Source organism: Myodes glareolus, chromosome 11 (assembly GCF_982192425.1).
Source record: "Myodes glareolus chromosome 11, mMyoGla1.1, whole genome shotgun sequence".
In the NCBI taxonomy this organism is placed as follows: domain Eukaryota; kingdom Metazoa; phylum Chordata; class Mammalia; order Rodentia; family Cricetidae; genus Myodes; species Myodes glareolus.
In genome coordinates, this window is record NC_142036.1 from 12460778 (window position 1) to 12475153 (window position 14376).

The 14376-nt window shown below is 39.7% G+C and overlaps 1 gene segment (V, D, J or C); it reads left to right on the forward strand.

Moving 5' to 3' along the window:
- Positions 1 to 11454: 11454 nt before the first annotated feature.
- Positions 11455 to 12318, forward strand: LOC148120411 (immunoglobulin heavy variable 3-23-like). The segment is given in 2 exon segments: positions 11455 to 11570; positions 11671 to 12318. Coding segments are annotated over 2 exon segments (429 nt in total).
- The last annotated feature ends 2058 nt before the right edge of the window (positions 12319 to 14376 follow it).

Below are 14376 nucleotides of genomic sequence, written 5' to 3' on the forward strand. Positions count from 1 at the left end.
ATCACTTCCTCATTCAGTCGCAGTCCAACTGGCCTTGGTAAACTCTCATTAGATCCTTCCCCTTGTGTCAGTGGGTGATAGCATCCCTCGCAGTCCTGATTTCCTTTTTCATTTTCTTCGTCCTTCTGCTCCTCATTTAGACTTTGGGGGGGCTCAGTCCAGTGCTCCAATGTGGGTCTCCGTCTGTATTGCCATCCATCGCCACTTGAAGGATCTGAAGTGATAAGCAAAATATTCATCAGTATGGTTATGGGCCAAGGTCAGTTCAGGCACCCTCTCCTCTGTCCAGAGAACAATCTGGGGATCTCTCCTTGGACCTGGGATCCCATATATAATCAAGTCTCCTGTAAACCCTAAAATGACTCCCTTAGTTGAAATATATTCTTTCCTGATCCCATATTCATCCTTCCTCCATATCCCCATCCCGGTAAACCGAGCTTTCTCCATTCCTCCCCTACTCCCTTCTCTCTAACCCTCTCCCTTTCCAATAACCCTCCCACCCCCCCATGCACCCGAGGTTACCTGGGACTCTTGACTATTTCCTGCCTCCTGGCGGATAGCTAAATAATCTTCATCAGGTTCATCTTCTTATTTAGCTTCTCTAGGATCACGAATAATAGGCTCAAAGACCTTTAATTATGGTTAGAATCCACTTATGAGTGAATACATACCTTATTCCTCTTTTTGGGTCTGGCTTACCTGACTCAGTAAAGCATTTTCTTTTTATTTTTTTTATTTTTCTTTTCTTTCTTTCTTTATTTATTTATTTATTTTTATTTAATTTTTACTGGGAACCCCTCAAGAATCAAGTCTCTTACAAACCCTAGAATGGCTCTCTTAGTTGCGATATAAACTTCCCTGCTCCCATAACCATCCTTCCTCCCTCCCCCAATCCCATTCCCTCAAGCCATTCCCAATTCTTGCCCTCTCCCTAGCCATCTTCCCTTACTTCCACTCCCCCACCCCCCCATGCACCCGAGTTTGCTTGGCAATCATGCCTAGTTGTATTATCCAGGAGGATATCTATATAAATTTTCTTCAGGTTCACCTTCTTATCTAGCTTCTCTAGGATCACAAATTATAGACTCAAAGACCTTTAACTATGGTTAGAATTCACTTATGAGTGAGTACATACCATATTCCTCTTTTTGGGTCTGGGTTACCTCACTCAGTAAAGCGTTTTCTATTTCCATCCATTTGCATGCAAAATTCAATATGTCATTATTCTTTACCGCTGAGGAAAACTCTAATGTATATATGTTCCACACCTTCTGTAACCATTTTTCTATTGAGGGGCACCTAGGCTGTTTCCAGGTTCTGGCTATTACAAGTAGTGCAGCTATGAACATAGTTGAACAAATACTTTTGTAGTACGATAGGGCATCTCTTGGGTATATTCCCAAGAGTGGAATTGCTGGGTCCTGAGGGAGACTGACTCCCAGTTTCCTGAGAAACCGCCACACTGATTTCCACAGTGGCTGCACAAGTTTGCATTCCCACCAACAATAGATGAGTGTTCCCCTCATTCCACATCCTATCCAGCATAGGCGATCATTGGTGTTTTTGACTTTAGCTATTCTGACAGGTGTAAGATGGTATCTCAAAGTGGTTTTGATTTGCATTTCCCTGATCGCTAAGGAGGTTGAGCATGACCTTAAGTGTCTTCTGGCCATTCGAAGTTCATCTGTTGTGAATTCTCTGTTCACATCAGTATCCCATTTTTTAATTGGGTTAATTAGAGTTTTAGTGTCTAGTTTCTTGAGTTCTTTGTATATTTTGGAGATCAGACCTTTGTCTGATGCGGGGTTGGTGAAGATCTTCTCCCGGTCAGAAGGCAGCCTTTTTGTCTTACTGACAGTGTCCTTTGCTTTACAGAAGCTTCTCAGTTTCAGCAGGTCCCATTTATTCATTGTTTCTCTTATTGTCTGTGTTACTGGGGTCCTACTTAGGAAGTGGCCTCCTGTGCCTATATCTTGTAGACTACTTCCCACTTTCTCTTCTATCAGGTTCAAAGTGGACAGATTGATGTCGATGTCTTTAATCCATTTGGACTTGATTTTTGTGCATGGTGATAGATATGGATCTACTTTCATTCTTCTACAGGTTGACATCCAGTTATGCCAGCACCATTTGTTAAAGATGCTTTCCTTCTTCCATTGTATACCTTTAGCTCCCTTGTCAAAAATTAGGTGTTCATAGGTTTGTGGGTTAGTATCCGGGTCTTCTATTTGATTCCATAGGTCGGCTTCTCTGTGCTTATGCCAATACCAAGCTGTTTTCAATACTGTAACTCTGTAATAGAATTTGAAGTCAGGGATAGTAATGCCTCCAGAAGTTTCTTTATTGTATAAGATTGTTTTGGCTATCCTGGGTTTTTGGTTTTGCCATATAAACTTGATTATTGTTCTCTCAAGGTCTGTGAAGAATTTTGATGAGGATTGATGGGGATTGCATTGAATCTATAGATTGCTTTTGGTAGAATTGCCATTTTTACTATGTTGATTCTCCCAATCCAAGAGCAGGGGAGGTTTTTCCATTTTCTGGTATCCTCCTCAATTTCTTTCTTCAAAGGCTTAAAGTTCTTGTCAAATAGGTCTTTCACTTCCTTGGTTAGAGTAACCCCAAGATATTTTATGCTGTTTGTGGCTATCGTGAAAGGTGATGTTTCTCTGATTTCCCTCTCTCCGCTTCTTTATCCTTTGTGTATAGGAGGGCCACTGATTTTTTTGAGTTGATCTTGTATCTTGCCACGTTACTAAAGGTGTTTATCAGCTGTAAGAGTTCTTTGGTAGAGTTTTGGGGGTCTCTTATGTACACTATCATATCGTCAGCATATAACAAAAGTTTAACTTCATCCTTTCCAATTCAAATCCCCTTGATCTCCTTATGTTGTCTTATTGCTATTGCTAGAACTTCAAGCACTATATTGAAGATGTATGGAGAGAGTGGACAGAATTGTCGTGTTCCTGACTTTAGTGGAAAGGCTTTGAGTTTCTCTCCATTCAATTTGATGTTAGCTGTCGGCTTGCTGTATATTGCTTTTATTATATTTAGCTGTGATCCTTGTATCCCCAGTCTCTCCAACACCTTTATCATAAATGAGTGTTGAATTTTGTCAAATGCTTTTTCAGCATCCAATGAAATGATCATGTGGTTTTTTTCTTTCAGTTTATTTATATGATGGATTACATTGATAGATTTGCGTATGGTGAACCATCCCTGCATCTCTGGGATGAAGCCTACTTGATTGTAATGAATAGTTTTTCTAATGTGTTCTTGGATTCGCTTTGCCAGTATTTTATTGAGAATTTTCGCATCGATGTTCATGAATGAGATTGACCTGTAATTCTCTTTCTTGGTTGTGTCTTTGTGTGGTTTTGGTATTAGGGTGACTGTAGCTTCATAAAAGGAGTTTGGCAGTGACTCTTCAGTTTCTATATTGTGGAATACATTAAGGAGTATAGGTATTAACTCTTCCTGGAAGTTCTGGTGGAATTCTGCATTGAAACCATCTGGTCCTGAGCTTTTTTGGTAGGGAGATTTTTGATAACAGCTTCTAATTCTTCACGACTAACAGGTCTATTTAGATTGTTCACCTGTTCTTGGTTCAACTTTGGTATATGGTACTTATCTAAAAAAATGTAAATTTCTTTTACATTTTCCAACTTTGTGTCATATAAACTTTCGTAGTATGATCTAATGATCTCTGAATTTCCTCTGTGTCTGTGGTTATGTCCCCCTTTTCATTTCTGATCCTATTAATTTGCATGTTCTCTCTCTGCAGTTTGATTAGTTTGGATAGGGGTTTGTCAATCTTGTTGATTTTCTCCAAGAAACAGCTTTTTGTTTCATTGATTCTTTGGATTGTTTTCTGTGTTTCTATTTTGTTGATTTCAGGCCTCAGTTTGATTATTTCCAGTCTTCTACTCCTCCTGTGTAAATCAGCTTCTTTTTTTTTCTAGAGCTTTCAGGTGTGCTGTTAAGTCTCCAATGTGTGCTTTCTCCGTTTTCTTTAATTGGGCACTTAGGGCTATGACCTTTCCTCTAGGCACTGCTTTCATAGTGTCCCATAGGTTTGAATACATTGTGTCTTTGTTTTCATTAAATTCAAGGAAGAGTTTAATTTCTTTCTTTATTTCTTCCTTGACCCAGGGTGATTTAGTAGTTGACTGTCCAACTTCCATGAGTTTGTTGGCTTCCTGGGGGTACCATTGTTGTTGAATTCTAATTTTAATCCATGGTGATCTGACAAGACACAGGTGGTTACTAATATTTTTTTGTATCTGTGGAAGTTTGCTTTGTTACCGAGTATGTGGTCAATTTTCGAGAAGGTTCCATGAGCTGCAGAGAAGAAGGTATATTCTTTCCTATTTGGGTGGAGTCTTCTATAGATGTCTGTTAAGTCCATTTGATTCAATACCTCCAATAAATCTCTTATTTCTCTGTTAGGTTTCTGTCCTATTGACCTGTCCATTGGTGAGAGAGGAGTGTTGAAGTCTCCTACTATTAGTGTGTGTGGTTTGATGACTGCCTTGAGTTCTAGAAAAGTTTCTTTTACATATGTGTGTGCCTTTATATTAGGGGCATAGATATTCAAGATTGAGACTTCTTCCTGATGAATTGTTCCTGTTATGAGTATCAAATGTCCTTCTCCATCTCTTCTGATTGATTATAGTTTGAAGTCGATTTTGTTAGATATTAGAATGGCCACACCCGCTTGTTTCCTAGATCCATTTGCTTGGAAAACCTTATCCCAACCCTTTACTCTGAGTAGGTGTCTGTCTCTGTGGTTGAGGTGTGTTTCTTGTAAACAGAATAATGTTGGATCCTGTTTTTGTATCCAATCTCTAAGTCTGTGCCTCTTTATAGGTGAATTGAGTCCATTGATATTAAGTGATATTAATGACCAGTGATTGATGACTCCGGTCATTTTTTTGGGTAGTAGAGTGTATGTGTTTTTCTTCTTTGAGTTGTGCTTGTGAAGGGTCACTAGATGTCTGAGTTATTTTAGGCAGTGTTGGGAATGTTGGATTCCTTGGGTTGTGATTTTCCTTCTAATATTCTCTGTAAGGCTGGATTAGTAGCTACGTATTGTTTAAATTTGTTTTTATCCTGGAATATTTTGTTTTCTCCGTTGATAGTGAACAATAGCTTGGCTGGGTATAGTAGTCTGGGCTTGCATCCATGGTCTCTTAGTTTCCTCAATACCTCTATCCAGGACCTTCTGGTTTTCATGTTTTCCATAGAGAAGTCTGTTGTAAGTCTGATAGGTTTACCTTTATAAGTTACTTGACCTTTTTACTTTGCAGCTCTCTATATCCTTTCTTTAGTCTGAATGCTTTGTATTTTGATTATTATATGGCGAGGGGATGTTTTTTTTCTGATCCAGTCTATTCGGTGTTCTGTATGCTTCTTGAACTTTCATAGGAATATCGTTCTGTAGGATGGGAAAGTTTTCTTCTATAATTTTATTGAGTATATTTTCTGGACCTTTGATCTGCAATTCTTCTCTTTCTTCTATTCCTATTAGTCTTAGATTTGGTTTTTTTATTGTTTCCCACAGTTCCTGAATGTTTTGTGATGAGAATTTGTTGGATTTGCTGTTTTCTTTGGTCAGAGCATTTAATTTCTCTATGGTGTCCTCAGAGTCTGAGATTCTTTCTTCTATCTCTTGTATTCTTTTGGTTATGCTTGTTTCTGAAGTCTCTGTTTGTTTACCTAGATTTTCCATAGCCAGCCAGCCCTCGGTTTGTGATTTCTTCATTGACTCCATTTCAGTTTTCAAATCTTGAACTGTTTCTATTACCTGTTTGATTGTTTTTTCTTGGTTTCCCAGAATTTCATTTACGGATTTACTCATTTCTTCAAAATTTTTGGTATATTTTCTTCCATTTCTTTACTCATTTCCTCAATCTTTTTTGTTATACTTATCTTCCATTTCTTTACAGCAGATTTTCACCTCTTGTTTAAGTTCCTCTATTATTTTCATAAAGATCTGCTTAGAGTCGATTTCTTCTATTTCTTCTGGAGTAGGGTGTTCAATTCTTCTAGTTTCGAGCTCCCTGGATTCTGGAGATGTCATGTTGCCTTTCAGGTTATTGAAGGAATTCTTGCATTGGTGCCTGCCCATCTCTTCCACTCTGGATGAAACTCCTCAGCACTTTTTGGATAGAACTCCTCAACACTCTCTGGGTAGGACTTCTCAGCACTCTCTGGATAGAGCTCCTCAGCACTCTCTGGGAAGAGCTCCTCAGCAGTGCAACAGGGTTAGCTGGTCTTCCCAGGACCCAGGAGACAAAGGGCCAGCAGCAGTGGGGGGATGGAGGGGTCCCGTGGAACACTGAAAACCCTGCCGCAGAAGCTGAGGGGGGAGGGGCTGTGCTCTCTTCCTGGACTGGCAGGCCGCCCAGGCGAGAACCCACTCACCTCTTTGGGAAGAGCTCCTCAGCAGTGCAGCAGGGCTAGCTGGTCTTCCCAGGACCCGGTAGACAAAGGGCCCTCAGCAACGGAGGAGGAAGGGGTCCCGTGGAACACCGAAGACCCTGTCTCAGTAGCTGAGGGGGGCAAAACAGTTTCAGCAATAGTGTGCAATGAAACTTTGGAGACCAAATTGACTATGTTATTAAGATCCCGAGAACAGAACACATACTTGTGAACTGAACAACTCCACACAATGATGGATATTCTCTGGGATTACTGAACAGATTGTTTTGAGATATTGTTTGCCATTCCCTGATGATTTACATTACCAAGGCATGGAGCTGAGCCCTAAATTCCCTTTCTCTATGGTGATCTTCACCACAAGAAAAAGACTTCCCACCGTTCAAGCACATCTTCCTCTCCACTTCTTGTCATCACTTAGGATTCTCTGTCTTTTTATTGCTTCAGGTAACAGAACCCTGAATTCTGGTTCCATGCTACTGCTTTTTACGAGGTGTCATGAAGAGTTGACCATCCATCCCTCACCAATACAACAATAATATTTAGGAACCTGCCTTTGCAATGTGATTCAAATGGTAAAGAGACAAGGAAGGACATATAACAGTACATAATGACAGAGACACAGAAAAACAGAAAACCGGAATTAGTAAATATACAGGTGTGGTGTCCCTGAGTAGACCAGTGAGTACTCTGAGACCACTTATGTGTATGAAAGTCAATCTCTTGAACCTTTTCTCAGATAAAAAATTAAAATAATTTGCACTAAATGTTTTTGAGTTGCATCCTCACAAGTTGGATTTTCTAAGTGAGTGATAAGAATAAAATTATCTTCAATGACAACAGAAAGAATTTTAAGTAGTTCCTTAATCCTGAGCTTACATCAGGAAGAGCCTGAATTGCATCTTTTTTCTTTGTTTGTTTGTTTGTTTTTCAAAACAGGGTTTCTCTGTAGCTTTGGAGCCTGTCCTGACACTCGCTCTTGTAGACCAGGCTGGTCTTGAACTCAGAGAGATCCACCTGCCTCTGCCTCCTGAGTGCTGGGATTAAAGGCGTGCACCTCCACCACCCAGTGCCTGAAGTGCATCTTGTGACTAAATTCCATCTGAACACTCTACTGGGATTTATGAGGATGCTCACGGAGAATGTGTTATCTTCAGTTATCGGCACAGTATGAATGTGGAGTCACTTAATGTTTTACATCTAAGATCTGCACAGTGTGAATCATACAATTTCCTGTTTATATGCAAGTGGAAATATAGACAGTATCAGAAAAATTTTACTTATTTTTCTTTATCACCAGCTTCTCTAAGAAACACAAGGGCATTCTCAGAAACCTGAAGGAAAAGAGTAAACCGTGCCCTGTGCTTCCTTTCATCTTTTTAGGAACTTCCCACAATGCAAAGAAACCCTCCACCTCAGGCTAAATTCCAGGCCTGGATAAGAGATCCCATCTCCTTCTCACCAAAGCTTCCAGTAAGGTGTGCTTGTCCTGGTGCTGCTCCTCTGCCTCGTGAGCTTTCCAAGCTGTAAGTGTTTCAGAGTTTCAGGAGAGAGACCCAGCATGTCGTCTGTGGGATCCATGTATCATGGTGGCGGTACCTGTTCCCAGGTTCCCTGTCCAAGGTACAGCTGAAGGAGTAAGGACCTGGTCTAGTACAGCCCTCACAGACCCTGTCCCTCACCTGAACTGCATCTGGACTCTCATTAACCAACTATGGTATGAGCTGGATATGTCATTTTCCAGACAGAAAAGTGTCTGGAGTGGATGTGAAGAATCTGGAGGGGTGGAAGCACACATTATAATTCTAAACTCAAATCCAAAGTCAACATCAGCAGGGACACCTCCTGTTGCACGAATTCTAATTGTTCTTAATGATCAAAATCCTGAGTCAGCTACCAGGGGCAAAAGCTGAAGGATCAGGAAAGCAGAGTATTCAGCCACTAGAGAGTTCTCACCTCTACCAATGCTCAAACCAAATGGAGAAGATCTGTCTCTACAAAGTCTCTGACTGAATGCTGTCTCTCCAAAACTTCAGACTGCCTCACTTAATGAGTCCTCAGACTGCATCTGAGCTCTTGTCTCCTTCTGTCTTATATTCCTCTCTCTGCTCAGCCTGTCAAACCTTTCTCTGCCTCCCTAGTCTGGGAATAAAGGCAAATGATCCCAGGAACTAGAGTAAACTTCGTGTGAGCTCGGGTTCTGTTTTGCATAGATTCAATATCTTATAGCCCAGGGTAGCACTGCACTCACAGATATCTGTCCACTTCTGACTTCCTAGTGCTGAGATTAAAAGTTTGTGTCACCATTGCCTGCCCTCTATGACTAACAAGTGTCTTAGTTCTGGACTCTGATCTTCAGAAAGTTTTATTTGTTAGGTCACAAACAAAATATCAGAGCTATGTTTTCATAAAACCGAATAATCTCCAAACTTCAGACACACCGCCTTGTATTACTGTGGCAGAGGCACAGTGAGAGAAATCCAGTGTGAACTTGAACAGAAACCTATATACTCAGACCAGCAGGTACTCCAAGAAATAGTGGTGGTCACTTCAGAAACTAGGAAGTTCTGGAATATGCTGCATTTATACTTGCTTGATGCTATAACCTTGTTTTTTCTTTTACACAAGGAAATCTTTTATAGTATGCTTAACTCTATAAGTTTGTCATAAAGTATTAATCTTGATTTTTAATTAAACACTAAACATCTGTATTCCTCCACAATTCTTTAAGATGTCTAATTGCTTGTGAGACAAAACAGAACATTTATTTTATATTCTATACCTACATTTTAATATGTATATCATCAGGAGTCTGAAATTACAAAACTTGCTGATTGTAGATTTTGTAAGACAATTTATGAATTTCAAATAATTTTTAATTCAAACTCTTTGTTTTTAAACTTGTGATAGAGAAACCACAACTGCCCTGAATTGATGTTAATTTCCAAAGTTACCTTAGAAAATGAACCATCCACAGTTTTCTACTTCTAAACTAATAGGAGCATAAAAAAGTGTACAAGTTGTTATAATTGTTGCAAGATTCTAGTTTTGAACATTAGCATTTTTTGTCAAAATTAGCTTGCACTTCGAAATCCAAATTAATAATTTTTCTATAGGCATATTGTGAAACACAGACCACAGAATTCTTAGCCACAAATATTCACATCCCATCAACCATCAGATCCAATCCCTGATCCATCTAACTTCAGCCCTTCACATAGACAACTGAGTTCTATGATTTTCACAGTTTTTGCTTTTGTTGGTGATTTTATTGCTTCAAAAATTACTCCTCTGCACTCTGATGTTGCTGAATGGAAGAGCCTAGTGTCTCATGTGTGAACTAGAAAAGTGTTCCCGAGAGAAGCCATGGACTCCATGTTATTTGACCATAGTCTTGGGACAAGTATAAAAAGGAAAAGAGAATATTTTCACATGAGCTTGAGGCTTTCTCTGAAATTTAGGCAGTGACACCAACAGTGTGTGACAAAACTTTAGAGACCACGTTGACTGCATTCTTAGAATCTTGTCAGCAGAACACATAGTCATAAATCAAATAATTGTACCCAATGTTGAACACAAAGGTTTCACTGTCATATTTTCCAGGGTTAGTGTGAGGATCAGCTTACACAGTTGCTTCTGAAATAGATTAACAGGGTAAATTATTTGATTAGTTGGTTGGACATAAAATATAACAGAAACTTATATTTTTGTTTTAAGCATTAGATCTACAGTTTTTACTAATTTTCTTTATTCTTTTTGTTTAGGATCGCTACATGTGATGTTTTCCATCCCACTTTCTCCACATCTTCCAATGATAGGCCCTACCAACCTTATTATTATTTAAGTCCAGTTAGTGTTATCCATATCTGCATTGCAACATAGGAAATACACCAGGGACCACAGCCTCAAAAAGGGGTGACTATATCCCTAGTCCAGAAAAATAAATTTCCAAATCCTCTCAGTAAAATATAGGACCAAGGAATTACCAGTTCTATGTATACCATGGTTTTCGCTGGTTTAAACCTAGTTGTGTTCATACAGACAACAGCAGCCATTATACAATCCACGACTGTAATATCCATGACATGTCCAGAATACAGCATTTCACAGTGCCCCTCCCTGTGTTGTACTCCTTACATTCTTCCCACATCCTCTTCATCAGTATTGTCTGAGCCTTGGAGAACTTGAATAATACTGGAATCTTACATCACACAATATACTGATGATTGGGAAGGACAGTTTCTCCCTCATAGAGAATCCAGATTTTGTGTTTGAGACTCTGTGTGCTTGGTGCTCTGGCTTCTGTTTTGTAGGCTTAGAACTAGAATGGAGGTCAAAACAGGAAAAGACATCTTAAGTGATGGGTAAGAGGGAAAAAGCACAGGGTAATACAGAGGTTTTGAAAGGAAAAGTTGGGTATAATGAGAGAAAGGGACTGCTTGGTTAGGAAACATGACAATTTGGGAAAATAAAAACAATGTCTTTTGAAAATACAAACTTGATGCAAAAGTTTCGTGTTTTGTTACAAAAATGCATTAAATGTCCCCATTGTGCTGACTACATAAATATGCAGAAATAAAAACTGACCTAAGACAGCATGAGGACAGCCATGTGTTCCCTGGTATCAAGAGAAAGGGAAAGGCAGAGTGGGTAGTAAAAAGTGATGATAGGAAGAATTTCAGGATGCAAACAATTAAGTGCAGCAAATATAAGTGTGTCCTTACATCAATCGCTGAGAGGAAGACAGACAGCAACAAGAACATTTTCTATGCATATGGTGAAAAGATAACTAAATACAGTGTGGTGAATCCCTAACAATGAAAATGTGTACACAGAGCTACATTAATGCTTCAATTTCTATAACTGTAATTACTGTGTACGATGTCTTATATCTGCTCTGATTACTGCCTTCTACCCAGGTCCAACCACAGAACCTGTTATTTCAGGAAGATATGCAAATAAGGCTTCTTTGTGCCCATAAAGTCCAGCCCTGCCCTGACCCTGCAGCTCTGACAGAGAAGACAAGCCCTGAATTTCCAAGTGCTCTCAGTCAGGGTTCAGCACTGAACACAGGACACCCACCATGGACTTATGGCTTATATTGGTATCCTTTGTCCTTATATTAAAAGGTAATTCATAAAGATGAGACATTGTGTGTTGTATTGACATGAGAAGCAGAAAAAATGTCTTCTGTATCAGTTTTCTAACCAGAATTCTTTGTGTTTACAGGTGTCCAGTGTGAGGTGCAATTGCTGGAGTCTGGCGGAGGCTTAGTGCAGCCTGGAATGTCCCTGAAACTCTCCTGTGTAGCCTCTGGACTCACCTTTGGTGACTATAGCATGGACTGGATCCGCCAGGCTCCAGGGAAGGGGCTGGAGTGGGTCGCATACATTAATTACAATGGTGGTAGCACCTACTATACTGACGCTGTGAAGGGCCGGTACACAATCTCCAGAGACAATGCTAAGAACACTCTGTACCTGGAAATGAACAGCCTGAGATCTGAAGACACAGCCATGTATTACTGTGCAAGATACACAGTGAGTGAATGTTACTGTGAACTCAGACAAAAACACTCCCGTGGGGAGCACAGAACCAGCAGGGGGCGCTGAGAGCACTTAGAGATCTAGGATACAGAAGAGCCTGCTCAGAGAAGCCTGGAGGATTGGACTTCTCTGTGTCTGAACTGCCTCTCCATATCACACTTATCAACTCATTCATTTTACAAATGACTTTGCCTTAGTGATTTTATTCTAGGCAGATTCACAGACAAAAGAAACTTGGGGATCAAAAGAGTACAGAACACAGATACAAACTCTCTCTGCAGTAACCAAGGTAAAAAATACCTGAATAAATAAACTTATACCAAGTACCAAATGTAGTATCAGAAATGTTTATTTTTGTGATACTCCTACCCAATTTTAGTAACCACAATGATAATAGCTGACAAACCCTGACAAATGAGCCTGTTAAACATGTCTGAAAAATATTTTTTCTGACTTCCTGAACTACAGGAATAAGGAGAACACAGCACTCATAGTCTTGGTTCCCCATCAGTATTTGCAAGGATGACTGCATAACCTAGTTTAAGTTCTAGCTCCATCACTGCCATTTACAATAACTGAGTTACATAAAATGTAGAGTACCCATACATAGAAAATGGTGAATATTCTCCAGGATCTGACAAGGCAAGTTGGGAACAGCTCCTCATTTCCCTTCCCTGGTGATTTACATTACCAAGGCATGGGAGAAAACCTTGCAGTCCGTTGTCCTCTATGGTTATCCTCTTCAGAAGACAAACAGTTCCCACTGTTCAAGCATGCCCTCCTTCCATGTCTTGTCATCACTCTGCCTTCTTATTACTTCAGATCACATAACCCTCAAGCCTGGCTGGATGCTACTTCTTTTCATGAGGTTGTATGAACTGATGGTTTTCTTATCCCTCGCCAATACAATAATCATAAAACCTGGGTTCTTATCTGATACAAACTGAGAATAGAAAAAGTGAGATATAAAAATACAAAGAGAAAAGCAATCTGCTGTAAAAAAAAAAAAAAAAAAGGTTCAAGGACAAGTGCCCAGGTATGGGGTTCCTAATTAGGAAGGTAAATAGTCTGAGCCTAGTAAGGCAGGCTCCATGTCAGTCACTTGTGTTTTTTCACAGATAAACACATGAGATCACACATAATAAATATTAGTAATCACAAGTTATCTTCTGGATGAGGGATGACCATAAGTTGTCTCTATTGACATCAAAATAATAAATTCTAAATTTTTATATGTATGATTTCTGACCACTATGAGCCCAAATTCCTTTCTAAATTCATCTCATGAATTGTCATAGACATTCAAATGCATCAAATAAGTGATACCTTGTTCTACCATCATTGATTAAATGTGGACTCACCATAAACATTTCTATCTTTTGTCTGGCAGGTCTGCACAGTGTAACTCAAAAAAAAATTCTTGATAGTCAGGGATTAAAAATCTAGCAAGAACCAGGAAAATGTTCCTGAGTATCCATTTCCATTTTTACTAATAAGCACAAAACAAAAGTCAGCCTCCTGAAGTGAAAAGGAAAACCTCCTTGGCTTCGTTTTATCCTCTCAGAAACCTCTCCCAATGCAAAGCTGCCTTCAGGCTCAGGATCAAAGCCATGTCCTAGCTGAGAAGCTCCATCTCCTTCTCACTGGAGCGTCCAGCAGAGCATGGATGTCCTGGTGCTGCTCCTCTATGTCTTGTCCTTTCCAACCTGTAAGTGTTTCAGGGTTTCAGGAGAGAGAACCACGTACATCATGTATGGAATATTTGACTGATGGTGATGTCGATTTTCCCCAGGTGCACTGTCCCAGTTCCAGGTGAAGAAATCAGAACCTCACCTGTTTCAGCCATCACAGACCCAGACCTTGTGTCTCACCTACACGGTCTCTGTGTTCTCATTATCCAGCTGTCATATACACTGAGTGCACCAGTGTCCAGGATAGGGTTTGTAATTAATGGGAATAATATGATATAATGAGAACGCTGGTTATAATTCAGTTCTCAAGTCCTAGGTCACCATCTGCAGGAACCCCTCCAAGAATCAAGGTTTCTTAAAACTGAAGAATCTTCCAACTGAGATCACAGCCGTATATTACTCTACCAGAGACACAGTGATGGAAGTTCAGTGTGAACCTGTAAAATACCTTCCTACAGAAACCTCAGGGCCAACAGAGACTCCCCAGTATTACCACAAGTCTTTTTAGTGTGCTGAACCAAAGCAGGTACACAAGCCCAGGAATGGTTGGCTTCTCAGTTTCTTGGTTTGCTCTGTGTATGAAAGATATATTTCCCATTGCAATCTTCTAGAATTTAGTCTGTACTAATTTTTAATGCATGTGAATATTTATGAAGTCCTGTTTTCCACTGTAATATTTATTTTTCTATACAATTTTT